The sequence below is a fragment of the Taurulus bubalis genome (genome assembly GCF_910589615.1).
Source record: "Taurulus bubalis genome assembly, chromosome: 20".
NCBI classification, from domain to species: Eukaryota; Metazoa; Chordata; class Actinopteri; order Perciformes; family Cottidae; genus Taurulus; species Taurulus bubalis.
The window spans coordinates 323,610-342,500 of NC_136608.1; the positions used below are offsets into that span (position 1 = coordinate 323,610).

General features: G+C 47.8%; 1 protein-coding gene across 2 annotated transcripts in view; it reads left to right on the plus strand.

Moving 5' to 3' along the window:
* The first annotated feature begins 1,012 nt into the window (after positions 1–1,012).
* The window catches only part of msrb3 (methionine sulfoxide reductase B3), a 22,130-nt gene continuing 4,251 nt past the window's right edge, over positions 1,013–18,891 (plus strand). Inside the window, exons 1-3 of one of the 2 annotated variants that reach the window (XM_079235920.1) lie at positions 1,013–1,110; positions 9,753–9,881; positions 13,755–13,863. In XM_079235920.1, the coding sequence (XP_079092046.1) occupies positions 9,806–9,881; positions 13,755–13,863 (185 nt within the window). In that variant the 5' untranslated portion in view covers positions 1,013–1,110; positions 9,753–9,805. Of the gene's footprint in view, positions 1,111–7,355; positions 7,392–9,752; positions 9,882–13,754; positions 13,864–18,891 lie in introns of those variants that run through there. The other variant, XM_079235921.1, reaches the window with a different exon arrangement.

An 18,891-nucleotide genomic window follows, 5' to 3' on the forward strand; every position in this document is an offset into this window, starting at 1 on the left:
CTCAAATTAAAGGTTTATTAGGAGTTTTTAAATTGTGGTTGTTGTGCTGTTTATGGTTGCAGAAACAAGAAGAAACAAAAGGTTTCAGTGGTTCTACTGTGGAAGCCCAGTTCTGGACTGATGAAGATCCTTAAACACAGGGTTTTTCAACCTTTTTTGAGCCGCGGCACATTTTCTACAATAAAAAAAAATCCCACGGCACATCAACCAAAAAAGTTACAAAATGTCACATTGTAGCATAATACAGCAGATATGGTCATTATTGCGCTACCTACTGGCACGGAGGAGTACTTCCTCACCAGCCACTATATTGCAGCTCAGACGCTCAACAATGGCCAATTATTTGCGGCAACTAAATACTTTTGGGACCGATTAAGTGAAATTGGACATTTTCCCACGGCACACCTGACCATCTCTCACCACATCACTGCTTAAGTCATTACAACTTTCTTGAATTAATGACCTATTGAGAGACACCAACTCATTTCCTGATGAGTCTAGTTTGGAAAGTTTCATTATTTTCAGATACTGAGCCTGTTGAGAGTTTCTCAATAACTTCTCACAAATGGGCTTCCTTACACGGTTGTGTCATGGCACAGGGCCGAAACAATCTTTATTTATATAGGTTTAGCTTTTTTCGGTTTTAAATTAAATCCACAACCTTCACTATTAATGGCACTCCGCTGTTTTTGTTTTATATTTATATAACCAAACAGCTCATTTATGTTGTGTACATATGTATGCATATACTATATACATATACACACGTGTGTATATGTATGGGTGTATATATATAATGTGTGTGTATATATATATATAATGTATATTTATACTTATATATATACATATTATATGTTTTCTTTCTTCATGTTACTGAAGACGACGCTTCACCAGACAAACCCAGTGAGAGCTGTCTGTCTGTTTTCTGCTCCACTTCCACCGTGACGTCACGAGGCAGGGTGCAGGGTGCTGTCCATAATTGGCGATGTGCAGGCGCGCGTCAGTCCACCCTGCACTGCGCAGTCCGCTCCTCCGTGTAGCCCGACCTCACGCTGGAGACGCGGCGCTGCTTCACCGTGAACGTCGCCGTCCTGCTGCTGTTTCTCTCGGGTAAGTAGCGGCGCTGCCTTCTGCATTTAACGGAGTAACTCCCGCAGCTACGCCGGGACCGAGAGTCAGTGAGCCGGGCGAAACCGTGACGCCGGGCTCGTGCTAGCTAGCGCAGAAACAAACACGTAACGGGTTCAAACAGCGCACGTGTCACAGGAAGCCGACCTGTCCGATAAGTACTGTGTTCGTTAGCGGTTAATTCCGGGCTCCAAATGTAGCTAGCACCCTGAGGCGCCCTATAACAGTGTCTTGTAGCGCTCGTTACGTAGCTAACGCCAGCGGCGTAGACCGGAGCAGGACAGTCACCTCCACAGTGCTCAATGTGACGCAGCGGGGATTCAGCATGACGTCATGACGCAGCTGCGCGTCTCATGCCGTGTTAACACCATTTTCGCAACGCTTTTTCGCCTTTTTTGGTTAATTCACTTTTTCGTAACCATTCACTGCGGAAAGGGGGCGGGGCTTATCTCCGTGGCTTTACTCTGTGAAAACATTTACTATTTCCACCATCCACCAGGTAAATAACCACTAGCTCTGCTTTATACTTGTTGAGGAAGTCCCACAAACGTGGGAACATCAAACGCCCCGTGTCCGGGTTCATAACATTATCCGTAGTCGCACACAGCTCCTCCTCCAGGACGAGTGTCTGAATGAAGCCGCTTCCAGCGCTCCTTCAGGACCAGCAGTCTGATTCAGTGACGGCAGGACGGCGGTGATGCCGGGCGGAGCTTCTCAACGCCGATTGTCTTTCGTAACTCCAGTTAGGTGAAAAAGTGGAAAAGCGAATATTCGCAACGCCTTTTCAACTCTATCGCGCCGCCCGGCGAAAAAGCAAATTTTTCGCAACCATTCGCGTCAGTGCATTGACTTAACATGTAATCTACTCGCGCGAACCGTAGACGGTGGTGGTAGATGCCAGAGCGATGCCATCCAGAGAAACCATATCATCAGATACTTGATTTCTGAGGTGTTCTGGTCCGAGTAAAATAACATCCAGGTTTTGATGTCTTTAAGACACGCTTGAAGTTTGGTGACCTGGTGGGTTTCATCTGGCTTGATCGACAGATATAGTTGAGTATCATCGGCATAACAGTGAAAGTTTATGGCGTGTTTTCTGATAATATTGCCTAAAGGAAGCATATGTAAGGTGAATAAAATTGGTCCAAGCACAGAACCTTGTGGAACTCCATGACTAACGTTGGTGGTAACCGAGGCCTCATTGTTTACAATACAAACTGAGATCGATCTGATAAATACGACTTAAACCAGCTTAGTGCTGTACCCTTAATACCAATCAACTGGTCTAGTCTCTGTAATAAGATGTCATGGACAATGGTGTCAAACGTTGCACTAAGGTCTAACAAGACCAGTACAGAGACAAGTCCCCTATCTGATGCAACTAGAAGGTGCAACTAGAAGGTCATTAGTAATTGTCTCTGTGCTATGATGCTTTCTAAATCCTGACTGAAACTTCTCAAATAAACTATTGTTATGTAAAAAGTCACACAACTGGTTTGCGACTACCTTCTCCAGTATCTTAGAGAGGAAGGGAAGGTTAGAGATAGGTATGTAGTTAGCCAACACCTTTGGATCCAGAGTGGGCTTCTTAAGAAGAGGTTTAATTACAGCTACTTTAAAAGACTGTGGTAAATGACCAGTTAGTAAAGACCATTGATAATATCTAGTAGAGAGGCACTAACTAAAGGTAAAACTTCCTTAAACAGCTTAGTCGGAACAGGGTCCAGGAGACAGGTAGACGATTTAGAAGTAGAAACCATTGAAGACAGTTGGTCGAGGTTGATGGTAAAAAATCCATCCAGACACACAGCAGGGCCCACAGCCTCCTCCATGTCATCCCACCTGAGGATGGACCGGCAGTAGTCGAGGGCAGGAGATCACCGATCCTGTCTCTAATAGCCAGAATCTTACCATATGTATGTTTGTATGTATACATGCCGTATGTTTGTTTGTATGTATACATGGCGTATGTATGTTTGTATGTATACATGGCGTATGTATGTTTGTATGTATACATGCCGTATGTATGTTTGTATGTATACATGCCGTATGTATGTTTGTATGTATACATGCCGTATGTATGTTTGTATGTATACATGCCGTATGTTTGTTTGTATGTATACATGGCGTATGTATGTTTGTATGTATACATGGCGTATGTATGTTTGTATGTATACATGCCGTATGTATGTTTGTATGTATACATGCCGTATGTTTGTTTGTATGTATACATGGCGTATGTATGTTTGTATGTATACATGGCGTATGTATGTTTGTATGTATACATGCCGTATGTATGTTTGTATGTATACATGGCGTATGTATGTTTGTATGTATACATGGCGTATGTATGTTTGTATGTATACATGGCGTATGTATGTTTGTATGTATGTATACATGCCGTATGTATGTTTGTATGTATGTATACATGCCGTATGTATGTATGTATACATGCCGTATGTATGTTTGTATGTATGTATACATGCCGTATGTATGTATGTATGTATGTATACATGCCGTATGTATGTATGTATACATGCCGTATGTATGTTTGTATGTATGTATACATGCCGTATGTATGTTTGTATGTATGTATACATGCCGTATGTATGCTTGTATGCATACATGCCGTATGTATGTTTGTATGCATACATGCTGTATGTATGTATGTTTGCATACATGCTGTATGTATGTATGTTTGCATGCATACATGCTGTATGTATGTTTGCATGCGTACATGCTGTATGTATGTTTGCATGCGTACATGCTGTATGTATGTATGTTTGCATGCGTACATGCTGTATGTATGTTTGCATGCGTACATGCTGTATGTATGTTTGCATGCGTACATGCTGTATGTATGTTTGCATGCGTACATGCTGTATGTATGTTTGCATGCGTACATGCTGTATGTATGTTTGCATGCGTACATGCTGTATGTATGTATGTATGTTTGCATGCGTACATGCTGTATGTATGTATGTATGTTTGCATGCGTACATGCTGTATGTATGTATGTATGTTTGCATGCGTACATGCTGTATGTATGTTTGCATGCGTACATGCTGTATGTATGTATGTTTGCATGCGTACATGCTGTATGTATGTATGTATGTTTGCATGCGTACATGCTGTATGTATGTATGTATGTTTGCATGCGTACATGCTGTATGTATGTTTGCATGCGTACATGCTGTATGTCGTTTCTACACGCTGGATGTTGAAGCTCAGACGAGGCGTTCCTCACTGCCCCCTAGCGGCGCTGTCTGTCACAGCACCACGTCTCCTCCGCTATAGAATGGAATCAAGCCCTTGAATGGACCTTTTTTCCAGAGCAGACATTTTGGCTTGACCTAGTAGGACAAACAGTTTTCCTCTTAAGTATGACTTCAAGGCAGACTTGCTACGAACATGTTGCATGAAGTGTTCCCATGAGTGACTAAGATTGACTCGGGCAACCATTCTCACATTCACTAAACAAAATAAACGCGCCTCAATGCTTCCTTTCTCCTCACCTTCAGCATCAGTACACTGGACCATCCTTTCACTAAGGAAAGGAGATGATGTCGTCCCACAATTCCTTGCGGCAGCAACAGTTCGGCTTATCCTGCAATTACTTTCATACAATCCTACTAATACTAATTCAGATTTGTGTTGATAAATCAATGGACAGTGCCCACCATTTCCTTTCACTTTATTGTATTTGTTTATTTTAAACATGGAACATATCATTTAAAAAATAAGGATAACAAACAAAGTGAACAGTGAATCTAGCAAACTGTCAATGAACAAACATAACATAATACATTAACATAAATAAATAGGACATGTCTGAAAAGGAGGAGGAAGAAATATAGACTTATCGGTATCAGAAACCGTTTATTTGCCAGGAATGTTTACACAAACGAGGAATTTTTCTAGGCGGAAGGCGCATATTAGACATTAGACGTTAGACGAGACAAACAACAATCAACGACAACAATGATTCTAACTCACCCAATTTACTCAATATTCTCATATAAACTTGTGACGTGTAGCCTGTGTTTCTTTTACAACGTAAATGTCCAAATGCCTGCTGTGAAGCGGGTCTATTGTAGCCGGCATGAGGTCATTGTCTCTCAGGGCCGACATGTCAGGCTTTTAAACCAGTGTCTGTTGTAACTGTGGCCCCTCGGGGTTCAGTAGTTGTGCTCCTGCCAGCACCAGAATATGTTGTCATTGTTTGGTTTTGGAGTTGTGCGGCTGACCTCATTCTGCAGCGGAGCCGAGAAACGGAGGGCACTGAAAGCAGGTCTCGGGGAGCTTCCTCCCTCGGGATGAAGCGGACACCGTTTCCCTGGTCTTTGTCTCGTAGGTAAAGTAAAGCCTAGTTTATGGCGTAGTTTGTTGAGCATTCAAAGTTCTTTAAACTTCGGGGGTCTTTAAACTTGCATTCTCTCTCCTGACCACCAGGGGGCGACTCCTTTGGTTGTATAGAAGTCTATATACATGACTCTACTTCTCTTGATGTATTCCCTCAGTAAACATTGTAAACATGAGTTTATGTCTCAATCTCTAGTTTCAAGTCTTCAATACAGCATGATGTTCATTTAGTACATGATGGTCATTTAGAGTCAAACGGACCATAAAGCAGGGGGCGCTCCTGCTCCAGACCGCGTCCCGGTGCTACTGACTACTCTGACTCTGCGGCGATTCTCGCTGAACCAATCTGCAGTTTTTTTTACCTCCACCTTCTGGTATTGGCTCAGCTCCTTGGAAACCACCGAAGGCCGTCCACAACTTTTGCTAATGGGGAAAACCGGGTTGAGCAGAGCCGCGGCAGCCCGTGCGGTGGACATGCGACATGAGTCTCGACAACCGTGTCTGTGGCGGTTTGGTGTTTCTGGCACCGTAGACCAGGCCGGCCCATACGGATACCTCGCAAAACGCCAAATAGAAAACCGAGGATTATGATTTAGAGTTTGTATGCATTTATTTCACGTTGGTCTGATCAACGCGTCCAATAAACATTTTGCAACCTTGTCAGAACTTGTCAGGGTTTCTATACTGTGACCTGGATCTGGTTTCTATACTGTGACCTGGATCTGGTTTCTATACTGTGACCTGGATCTGGTTTCTATACTGTGACCTGGATCAGGTTTCACTGTGACCTGGATCTGGTTTCACTGTGACCTGGATCTGGTTTCACTGTGACCTGGATCTGGTTTCTATACTGTGACCTGGATCAGGTTTCTATACTGTGACCTGGATCTGGTTTCACTACTGTGACCTGGATCTGGTTTCACTACTGTGACCTGGATCTGGTTTCTATACTGTGACCTGGATCAGGTTTCTATACTGTGACCTGGATCTGGTTTCTATACTGTGACCTGGATCAGGTTTCACTACTGTGACCTGGATCAGGTTTCTATACTGTGACCTGGATCAGGTTTCACTGTGACCTGGATCAGGTTTCACTACTGTGACCTGGATCTGGTTTCTATACTGTGACCTGGATCAGGTTTCACTACTGTGACCTGGATCAGGTTTCACTGTGACCTGGATCAGGTTTCTATACTGTGACCTGGATCAGGTTTCTATACTGTGACCTGGATCAGGTTTCTATACTGTGACCTGGATCTGGTTTCTATACTGTGACCTGGATCTGGTTTCTATACTGTGACCTGGATCTGGTTTCTATACTGTGACCTGGATCTGGTTTCTATACTGTGACCTGGATCTGGTTTCTATACTGTGACCTGGATCAGGGTCCATGTGGCTCAGCTGTGTGAGCAGAAGCGCTGCCAGGTGTCTGGCAAGAAATAGAAGAAAGTACAAATCTATTCAGGTTTTGCATTTGTTGGTTCGGTGCAGTTTCAATAAGTTATTTTAAAAAATAAAATATATTTGCACTGTTAAAAACTATTATAAAAATGTATAGAAACTGCTGGACGAAAATATGTTATGAATGTAAAAAAATAAATTGCGCTTTCTGTGTGGCCCTCCGGTAAGATCACAATACCAGCGGTGGTCCCAAGCCAAATTGAGTTTGAGACCCCTGCTTTAATTGATCATTTTGGCTACGTATAAAAAGTCAGAAGTAGCTCACTACAGAGACATCTGAGCCAAAGCAGCAGTCGATGCGTCTATTCACCCGCTGTGCTTCTGTGTGTCTCTCTTCAGTGTGACTGTCATGGCGCCCCTCCTCAGACGGGGGCTTGCTGTGGTCCTGCTTCGGGCCCTCGGGCGGGGCGGCCCCCCTGCACTGCCTGCTGCGCTCCTAGGTAGTGACCTGTCGCTGGTGTGACTGGCTCGCTCTGTCTCTCTCTCTCTGTCTCTCGCTCACTCGTTCATACACTCTCCCTCCGTGTCCACTAAAAACAACAACGCCCGTGGATTTCACACCCTTCATGTTTCGTACGGTTAATTTGAGCCGCAGTCTGCGGCATAACAGTCTGAATCGCTGACCAGGAGACCAAACGTGTTTCTGAGTGCGTTTCTTCCGTCTTACCACTAAAGCTCGAGGCGGTCTTTTACTCGATAAGGACAAATGCAAACATGTGCTCCATCTTAAACTGTGGTTCAAGGTGAGCACAGTGCAGCGTTCCCTTCAGCAGCCTTCTAGTGTACATGTTGTGTATTTCTTATTATATATTACTTCTGTTAAAGTTGTGTCTTGTTTGTATTGGCTTTGATTCCCATTTGGTTTGTTTTTGGTCAAGGTGTGAAACGTGGACATGAGTTCTGATCACTGTCCTCATTACCTGTAAACTAATAATCAGCCAGCTGTCTGCAGAGAGACTGTCCAGGTTCCTCCTGATGTTCTAGAGTCTAGAACAGTGGTCACCAACCTTTTTAAGCCCAAGATCCCTGACCTCTGACAAGCAAGATCTACCTATTGAGGCGTTGATAGAAAAAGACGTCCAGACTGTACTTACAACGTGAGGCTTTTTATTTGGCCTAATTGTAATTGAATGAAATCAAACACTTTGTCCAGCTTTCAATTTGATGTGACCAAAAACACACTAAATAACTTAATTTTTCAGTGCAACATGAAAAGAAAATAATTTGTTAACCTCACACCATATGAACAAGAAAAAACACATTTCCAATGAGCCGGCTGGATGAACTACAATATCAGCTGTTGTATTTATCAACTGTTTGAATTGAAGCATAATTTTAGCAAAATGTTAGAAATTATCTATTTGAAAAATACAAAATCAGTTCAGTTTGTACTTTGTAAAATATCTGAATTGGTAAAGTTAAGATACTTTTATTTGGATGTGGTCAGAAATGTCCTGAACACATAAATATCAGTCAGATATAATTACATTCATTATCTTTCCATTAACCCTCAAATCAAATCCTAAATACATTTTACACAATTGAGTTGTATTTTCTCTTTAACTCACTAGTTGAAGGTCACATGTTTTACTTAATGGGAATATCATTAATGTAATCTCATTTCCATATTTGCTACGATTTGTCGATATCTTATTTTGAAAACCGGATGTTGTGTCACGTGGATCTTTCCGCTAACTTCGTGAAAACCTTCGCTCGCTCCCGGTCTGGGTCGTTTGAATGTTTACCGTGAATGTCAGTACAGAGGTGAATGACATGTCAGCGTCTGTGATTTAACTACAGAGATCCGAGAGTCTGCTGAGGTGACCGCAGCTCGCTTTGACATGACTTTAATCAGTCTGGAATCTCTCGCGCTGCCTGTGGAGTCTATCAGGTGTGCTCACGTCTGTTCAGTTGCATGCCCTTATAAGGAGCTGGCGGGGCGTTTCTGTATGCAAATCCAGGTGCACGAGAAATCCTCATCGGGGAGCACAGCTAAGAACGCCTGAAAAAACCTTTTCAGGCGTTCATGAATCAGGCAGAGATCTTTTCTGACATTGGTCTTTAGAAGTCCATAAGAAAACATTTCAGCAGACGCATAAAAAAAATGTTTAAAAAAAAAACGAGATCGACCGGTAGATCGAGATCGACGGGTTGGCGACCACTGGTCTAGAACATCGAGAGGAACCAATGAGAGTGCTTGTGATCCATTTTGTAAGTCTGCTCGAAATAGTTCTCTCTCCTGTGTTCATGACTGAAAACAGGTGTAAGAAGGACGGTGTTTCTCTGTAGGAGCCGTGTTTCGGGTTCTCTCAGGGCTCCGTCTGACGCTGCATGTTCACTCTTCTTTGCACAGATGGATGTGAAGCACAATATGGACCGGGGATTAAAAAATCCATCAAGCATTTCTCAACATCTGTGATGGTATTAGGGCGTGGTTGAATTGTTCTGTTTGCGTTCTCCTCAGGGACTTGGATTAACATTCCTGAGTACAAATGTTCTTTTGTTGAAAAATAAAATGAGCATTTTTGTCTTTTTTTTTATTTTTTATTTTTTATTTCACTGTGACTTAATTGTTTGTCCATCCCGAGCTAAAAGCCATGAAATCCACTGTATACATATGGATTGTAATTAGTTGATCGTCCAATCAGGATGAAGTGTTAATGTGTTGTGTTTTCCTAGGAGTGTGTCCTGTTAACCAACAGCCTTCAAACCAAACAGACGCTGATCAGGCACTTTGGTTCCTCGTCCGTCTTGGATGGCGTTCCGTATCTTGACCTGTGTCTCTCTCTGTCTGGTTGTAGCCCTGCTGTGAGGTGTGGGTTCTACTGCTGGGTGGAGAACCTCTCCAGCAGCCATGTCGGGCTTCAACCTGCTGCATCTAATAACAAAGAGCCAGCCTGTAGCTCTGAGGCCCTGCGGTCGTCCTTCAGGTCCACTGACTGTGTGCTGTGTGCTTTGCCTCTGAGGCCTAACACTGGCTGCTGTGTCAGCATGTCTTTACGTGTCCACACTGACCTGAGCGTCTTTTTACTTTTTCTCACATTTGATCGGCCCTCTTAGGGGTCGCCGATCAAATCTTTGCAGTGACCGATGCTCGAGACCTCCCGAATTGGACCAAATCTAAATGCCTTTATTCATGTTAACTAACGAGGGCTTTTTGTATTTGCAGTGAGAGTCAAAACACGTCCAGTACTGCAAACATGGCACTGAATGCCCGGCACTTTCTTTAATCTGATATTGCTTCAGTTTCAATTGTGTGTTCGTATATTTATTTATATGTATTTGCTTTTCATTTATTGATTTCCATGCTCCATGAAATCCCACCCAGAAACTAAGTGAAGATGTGTATATTAAACATGTCAGGGTTGTCCAGCAGAGAGCAGCAGAGATCTGAAATACAAAGCTGTCTCAAACTGTGTGCATGAGGTCTTCAGGAGGAGGTCTTCATGAGGAGGTCTTCAGGTATTCATGAGGAGGTCTTCATGAGGAGGTCAGGTCTTTATGAGGAGGTCTTCAGGTCTTTATGAGGAGGTCATCAGGTCTTCAGGAGGAGGTCTTCATGAGGAGGTTTTCAGGTATTCATGAGGAGGTCTTTATGAGGAGGTCAGGTCTTTATGAGGAGGTCAGGTCTTTATGAGGAGGAGGTCTTCAGGAGGAGGTCAGGTCTACAGGTCTTCAGGTCTTCATGAGGAGGTCTTTATGAGGTCAGGTCTTTATGAGGAGGTCAGGTCTTTATGAGGAGGAGGTCTTCAGGTCTTCAGGAGGAGGTCAGGTCTACAGGTCTTCAGGTCTTCATGAGGAGGTCAGGTCTTTATGAGAAGGTCTTCAGGAGGAGGTCAGGTCTTCAGGAGGAGGTCAGGTCTACAGGTCTTCAGGTCTTCATGAGGAGGTCAGGTCTTTATGAGAAGGTCTTCAGGAGGAGGTCAGGTCTACAGGAGGAGGTCAGGTCTACAGGTCTTCAGGTCTTCATGAGGAGGTCAGGTCTTTATGAGAAGGTCTTCAGGAGGAGGTCAGGTCTTCAGGAGGAGGTCAGGTCTACAGGTCTTCAGGAGGAGGTCAGGTCTACAGGAGGAGGTCAGGTCTACAGGTCTTCAGGAGGAGGTCAGGTATACAGGTCTTCAGGTCTTCATGAGGAGGTCAGGTCTTTATGAGGAGGTCTTCAGGAGGAGGTCAGGTCTTTATGAGGAGGTCTTCAGGAGGAGGTCAGGTCTTCAGGAGGAGGTCAGGTCTTTATGAGGAGGTCTTCAGGAGGAGGTCAGGTCTTTATGAGGAGGTCTTCAGGAGGAGGTCAGGTCTTCAGGAGGAGGTCAGGTCTTTATGAGGAGGTCTTCAGGAGGAGGTCTTCAGGAGGAGGTCAGGTTTACAGGTCTTCATGAGGTCAGGTATACAGGTCTTCAGGAGGAGGTCAGGTTTACAGGTCTTCATGAGGTCAGGTATACAGGTCTTCAGGAGGAGGTCAGGTCTTCAGGAGGAGGTCTTCAGGTCTTCTTGGGAGGTGAAGGGGTGGTGTTCCTGGTTTTGACATGGAGACATGTCCGTGCCAAAATGAAGAACCAGCAGTCCCATGTTTCCATGGAAAGGCGTCCCTCCGCCTCCTGTACCGACGACAGAACCTTTATGGAGTCTCGGCCAGTCTCTGCAGAGCATCACTCAAGTTAATGCACCTTCTTTTTCTGTGGTGGTTTGATTTTGACGCAGCGCGGAAGAACTATTAATTTGGCTATTAAAGTCTGATGGCCACACTCCACGTCTCTGGGGAGAACATGCAAACTATCATTGACACACTAAATGCTGTTATTAAAAACACAGATGAGTGTTATTTCATTAAATTTCTTTATTTGAACTGTTTTTATTTAGGGATTTTTAGTTTTTACCACCGTAATTCAGTTGTCAAGTTTGAGCATATTTACTACAAATGACTTCTAAACCATTTAGTAGACCATGCTTTTGTTTAACTGACTCATTGAATTCTCTTCATTTCTTGACAGCATGAAAATCAATTGGCATCATAGACTCTGCGTTCCTTTTTATTACAAACTATATTAATGTTTTGAGGTGATGCACACTTTTCAAGCCAAACTGCATTTTTAATGCATTATTTGTAATGCATTATCACGCAGCACTAATGTAACTTTAACAAACCATGCAGACTTGATGTTCAGTTTGAAGGATAGCAAGTTTCAAGCTAATTGAATATCATGCTGCACAGAAACTAATTGAAATGAAAATTACACCCCACAATCTGTCGTGGAGCACCTTCGCCATTCATTTGCACTCATCGAGTGTCCAATAAGTCGCTCTGCAACATGGAAGCAGGCTAAAGGCCCATTCTCAAGGTGATCCAGATGAATCGTGAATCCTGGCTCTTGTCTTGTGGTATTTGTACCCAAATGCAGGCGGCCTTTTGGCACCACCATTTAAATGTGCACCAAAACGTCAAATGGCATCGCGGCTGACGTTTGTGCATGTACGCACGTATCAGACGTTATTTCACAGAAAGAGGAAACAAATAACTCGGAGGTATGAGAGGTTCTGGATATTCAGATATCCTTGAAGGGTAACGTTGGTATTTTTCAAACTAGACCCTGTTTTCGAATGGGGACAACATTTTTTGAAATTGGTCCAGCATTGAGGGAAACCGCTGCATCATGGAAAGAACCCAACAGAGAAACCAAACCTTTTTCTTTCCCTTTCGCTGGATCCCGTCTGTCCTTTTGTCCAACCAAGTCTCATCCACAATGTCTGAATGCGCTAAATATTTATCCATGACATTGAAAAGTCTTTGAGAGCACTTTGCCGTTTCCATCTTTTTGTCTTTTGGCGATAATTCTCCTCTTAAGACTTCTTGAGCGAGACGACAGACGAGATCAAGCGGAAGGTAAAGAAAACGTGTCTGTGGGCTTCTGTCCAGGAGGCTGTCGGACACTTGGCAAAAACATCCCTTTAGTGGACGTACATTGACGGTGTGGAGTTACCCGGGGCGACTACATTGCAGCTTTTTCAACATTGATCACTTAAACACAAAAACTTTGGGAAATGGGGTCCAGGTGGGAAATTCAGGCGTTGCCCTTTAAGGCCTCAAAGACATCGAACTTCTCAAAGGCTTTTAGAAACGGCTCTGTTTGACATCAGTGTGGGCTGAGATCTTTCTGTTCAGCATCTGAGTGTGTAGTGTAGTGTGTGTACTCGCGCTGCTGTCGCACAGCTGAACTTTCAGAGCTAACAGAATAATGTGATTCACGCTTTGCTTTCTTGCAGCTTGCATGCACCGATTGTTGTGGTTCTGTTTAACTTTACTGTTGATTTTAAAAGACCTTCTTGCTCAATTTTGTGGATGAAAACAAGACATGTTGATCCTTACACAGTTAGCATCATGATGAGGCGGTGATGATTGTCATATCTGAGGGAAAGTGTCGCAGCAGGGTGTTCAGACATTTGTATTTGAGCTGCAGTATTGCTAAAGACCGTCAGAATAAAGGAACCTAAACAGCTCACCACCATCTAGTTTATGCTGAACAGCTGGCAGACGCACACGCACACACACGCACACACACAGGCACAACACGTCACCTTGGGTAAACGCCATCTTTAATAAAAGGATCTCTCCCACAGTTCATTCATACTCAGACTTCTTCTTCTGTCCAACATTCTCAGACAAACACTTTGTAAAACCTTCCTCCGACTCAACATCATGCTTCAACACAGTTTTGTTTGTAGAAGAATATCTGGAATTAAGTCCTGGTGACTTCCTGGTGCCATCAGAAGAGTTGATGCGTTGCTGTCCCCTCTGCTTCTCCCCTCAGGAGCATGTAGGACTAAGAAGACATGGCCTGTGAGCTTCCCTCAGGAGGAGCTGAAGAAACGCCTCACACCGGCGCAGTACCACGTTACCCAGGAGAGGGGGACTGAGAGGTAGGCAGCACCTTCATGTTGGGACATCTCCCCGAGGGTCATTCGTTTAACGGTGTCGCGTTCAACGGTGTCGTGTCGCGTTCCATGGTGTCGTGTCGCGTTCCATGGTGTCGTGTCGCGTTCAACGGTGTCGTGTCGCGTTCAACGGTGTCGTGTCGCGTTCAACGGTGTCGTGTCGCGTTCAACGGTGTCGTGTCGCGTTCAACGGTGTCGCGTTCAACGGTGTCGTGTCGCGTTCAACGGTGTCGTGTCGCGTTCAACGGTGTCGTGTCGCGTTCCACGGTGTCGTGTCGCGTTCCACGGTGTCGTGTCGCGTTCAACGGTGTCGTGTCGCGTTCAACGGTGTCGTGTCGCGTTCAACGGTGTCGTGTCGCGTTCAACGGTGTCGTGTCGCGTTCAACGGTGTCGTGTCGCGTTCAACGGTGTCGTGTCGCGTTCAACGGTGTCGTGTCGCGTTCAACGGTGTCGTGTCCTGTTCAACGGTGTCGTGTCCTGTTCAACGGTGTCGTGTCCTGTTCAACGGTGTCGCGTCGCGTTCAACGGTGTCGCGTCGCGTTCAACGGTGTCGTGTCGCGTTCAACGTTGTCGCGTTCAACGGTGTCGTGTCGCGTTCAACGGTGTCGTGTCGCGTTCAACGGTGCCGTGTCGCGTTCAACGGTGCCGTGTCGCGTTCAACGGTGTCGTGTCGCGTTCAACGTTGTCGCGTTCAACGGTGTCGTGTCGCGTTCAACGGTGTCGTGTCGCGTTCAACGGTGCCGTGTCGCGTTCAACGGTGCCGTGTCGCGTTCAACGGTGCCGTGTCGCGTTCAACGGTGCCGTGTCGCGTTCAACGGTGTCGTGTCGCGTTCAACGTTGTCGCGTTCAACGGTGTCGTGTCGCGTTCAACGTTGTCGCGTTCAACGGTGTCGTGTCGCGTTCAACGTTGTCGCGTTCCACGGTGTCGTGTCGTGTCGCGTTCAACAGTGTCGTGTCGCGTTCAACGTTGTCGCGTTCAACGGTGTCGTGTCGCGTTCAACGGTGTCGCGTTCCACGGTGTCGTGTCGCGTTCAACGGTGTCGTGTCGCGTTCAACGGTGTCGTGTCGCGTTCAACGGTGTCGCGTTCAACGGTGTCGCGTTCAACGGTGTCGTGTCGCGTTCAACGGTGTCGCGTTCAACGGTGTCGCGTTCAACGGTGTCGTGTCGCGTTCAACGTTGTCGCGTTCAACGGTGTGGTGTCGCGTTCAACGGTGTCGCGTCCAACGGTGTCGTGTCGCGTTCAACGGTGTCGTGTCGCGTTCAACGGTGTCGTGTCGCGTTCAACGGTGTCGCGTTCCACGGTGTTGTGTCGTGTCGCGTTCAACGGTGTCGTGTCGCGTTCAACGGTGTCGTGTCGCGTTCAACGGTGTCGTGTCGCGTTCAACGGTGTCGCGTTCAACGGTGTCGTGTCGCGTTCAACGGTGTCGCGTTCAACGGTGTCGCGTTCAACGGTGTCGCGTTCAACGGTGTCGTGTCGCCTTCAACGGTGTCGCGTTTAACGGTGTCCTGTTCAACGGTGTCGTGTCGCGTTCAACGGTGTCGTGTCGCGTTCAACGGTGTCGCGTTCAACGGTGTCGTGTCGCGTTCAACGGTGTCGCGTTCAACGGTGTCGTGTCGCGTTCAACGGTGTCGTGTCGCGTTCAACGGTGTCGTGTCGCGTTCAACGTTGTCGCGTTCAACGGTGTCGTGTCGCGTTCAACGGTGTCGTGTCGCGTTCAACGGTGTCGCGTTCAACGGTGTCGTGTCGCGTTCAACGGTGTCGCGTTCAACGGTGTCGCGTTCAACGGTGTCGTGTCGCCTTCAACGGTGTCGCGTTTAACGGTGTCCTGTTCAACGGTGTCGTGTCGCGTTCAACGGTGTCGTGTCGCGTTCAACGGTGTCGCGTTCAACGGTGTCGTGTCGCGTTCAACGGTGTCGTGTCGCGTTCAACGGTGTCGTGTCGCGTTCAACGGTGTCGTGTCGCGTTCCACGGTGTTGTGTCGTGTCGCGTTCAACGGTGTCGTGTCGCGTTCAACGGTGTCGTGTCGCGTTCAACGGTGTCGTGTCGCGTTCAACGGTGTCGTGTCGCGTTCAACGGTGTCGTGTCGCGTTCAACGGTGTCGTGTCGCGTTCAACGGTGTCGCGTTCAACGGTGTCGTGTCGCGTTTAACGGTGTCCTGTTCAACGGTGTCGTGTCGCATTCAACGGTGTCGTGTCGCATTCAACGGTGTCGTGTCGCGTTCAACGGTGTCGTGTCGCATTCAACGGTGTCGTGTCGCGTTCAACGGTGTCGTGTCGCGTTCAACGGTGTCGTGTCGCGTTTAACGGTGTCCTGTTCAACGGTGTCGTGTCGCATTCAACGGTGTCGTGTCGCGTTCAACGGTGTCGTGTCGCGTTCAACGGTGTCGTGTCGCGTTCAACGGTGTCGTGTCGCGTTTAACGGTGTCCTGTTCAACGGTGTCGTGTCGCGTTCAACGGTGTCGTGTCGCGTTCAACGGTGTCGTGTCGCGTTCAACGGTGTCGTGTCGCGTTTAACGGTGTCCTGTTCAACGGTGTCGTGTCGCGTTCAACGGTGTCGTGTCGCGTTCAACGTTGTCGCGTTCAACGGTGTCGTGTCGCGTTCAACGGTGTCGTGTTCAACGTTGTCGCGTTCAACGGTGTCGTGTCGCGTTCAACGGTGTCGTGTCGCGTTCAACGGTGTCGTGTCGCGTTCAACGTTGTCGCGTTCAACGGTGTCGTGTCGCGTTCAACGGTGTCGCGTTCAACGGTGTCGCGTTCAACGGTGTCGTGTCGCGTTCAACGGTGTCGTGTCGCGTTCAACGGTGTCGTGTCGCGTTCAACGGTGTCGCGTTCAACGGTGTCGTGTCGCGTTTAACGGTGTCGCGTTCAACGGTGTCGTGTCGCGTTCAACGGTGTCGCGTTCAACGGTGTCGCGTTCAACGGTGTCGTGTCGCGTTCAACGGTGTCCTGTTCAACGGTGTCGTGTCGCGTTCAACGGTGTCCTGTCGCGTTCCACGGTGTCGTGTCGCGTTCAACGGTGTCGTGTCGCGTTCAACGGTGTCGCGTTCAACGGTGTCGTGTCGCGTTCAACGGTGTCGCGTTCAACGGTGTCGTGTCGCGTTCAACGGTGTCGTGTCGCGTTTAACGGTGTCCTGTTCAACGGTGTCGTGTCCTGTTCAACGGTGTCGTGTCCTGTTCAACGGTGTCGTGTCCTGTTCAACGGTGTCGTGTCCTGTTCAACGGTGTCGTGTCCTGTTCAACGGTGTCGTGTCGCGTTCAACGGTGTCGTGTCGCGTTCAACGGTGTCGTGTCGCGTTCAACGGTGTCGTGTCGCGTTCAACGGTGTCGTGTCGCGTTCAACGGTGTCGTGTCGCGTTTAACTGTGTCGCGTTCAACGGTGTCGCGTTCAACGGTGTCGTGTCGCGTTCAACGGTGTCGTGTCGCGTTCAACGGTGTCGCGTTCAACGGTGTCGCGTTCAACGGTGTCGTGTCGCGTTCAACGGTGTCGTGTCGCGTTCAACGGTGTCGCGTTCAACGGTGTCGTGTCGCGTTCAACGGTGTCGTGTCGCGTTCAACGGTGTCGTGTCGCGTTCAACGTTGTCGCGTTCAACGGTGTCGTGTCGCGTTCAACGGTGTCGTGTCGCGTTCAACGGTGTCGCGTTCAACGGTGTCGCGTTCAACGGTGTCGTGTCGCGTTCAACGGTGTCGTGTCGCGTTCAACGGTGTCGTGTCGCGTTCAACGGTGTCGTGTCGCGTTCAACGGTGTCGTGTCGCGTTCAACGGTGCCGTGTCGCGTTCAACGGTGCCGTGTCGCGTTCAACGGTGCCGTGTCGCGTTCAACGGTGCCGTGTCGCGTTCAACGGTGCCGTGTCGCGTTCAACGGTGTCGCGTTCAACGGTGTCGTGTCGCGTTCAACGGTGTCGCGTTCAACGGTGTCGTGTCGCGTTCAACGGTGTCGCGTTCAACGGTGTCGCGTTCAACGGTGTCGTGTCGTGTTTAACGGTGTCGTGTCGCGTTTAACGGTGTCGCGTTGCGTTTAACGGTGTCGTGTCGCGTTTAGCGGTGTCGCGTTTAACGGTGTCGTGTCGCGTTCAACGGTGTCGCGTTCAACGGTGTCGCGTTCAACGGTGTCGCGTTCAACGGTGTCGTGTCGCGTTCAACGGTGTCGTGTCGCGTTCAACGGTGTCGTGTCGCGTTCAACGGTGTCGTGTCGCGTTCAACGGTGTCGTGTCGCGTTCAACGGTGTCCTGTTCAACGGTGTCGTGTCCTGTTCAACGGTGTCGTGTCGCGTTCAACGGTGTCGTGTCGCGTTCAACGGTGTCGTGTCGCGTTCAACGGTGTCGTGTCGCGTTCAACGGTGTCGTGTCGCGTTCAACGGTGTCGTGTCGCGTTTAACGGTGTCCTGTTCAACGGTGTCGTGTCCTGTTCAACGGTGTCGTGTCCTGTTCAACGGTGTCGTGTCGCGTTCAACGGTGTCGTGTCGCGTTCAACGGTGTCGCGTTCAACGGTGTCGTGTCGCGTTTAACGGTGTCGCGTTCAACGGTGTCGTGTCGCGTTCAACGGTGTCGTGTCGCGTTCAACGGTGTCGTGTCGCGTTCAACGGTGTCGCGTTCAACGGTGTCGCGTTCAACGGTGTCGTGTCGCGTTCAACGGTGTCCTGTTCAACGGTGTCGTGTCCTGTTCAACGGTGTCGTGTCGCGTTCAACGGTGTCGTGTCGCGTTCAACGGTGTCGTGTCGCGTTCAACGGTGTCGCGTTCAACGGTGTCGCGTTCAACGGTGTCGTGTCGCGTTCAACGGTGTCGCGTTCAACGGTGTCGTGTCGCGTTCAACGGTGTCGTGTCGCGTTCAACGGTGTCGCGTTCAACGGTGTCGCGTTCAACGGTGTCGCGTTCAACGGTGTCGCGTTCAACGGTGTCGCGTTCAGCGGTGTCGCGTTCAACGGTGTCGCGTTCAACGGTGTCGTGTCGCGTTCAACGGTGTCGTGTCGCGTTCAACGGTGTCGTGTCGCGTTTAACGGTGTCGTGTCGCGTTT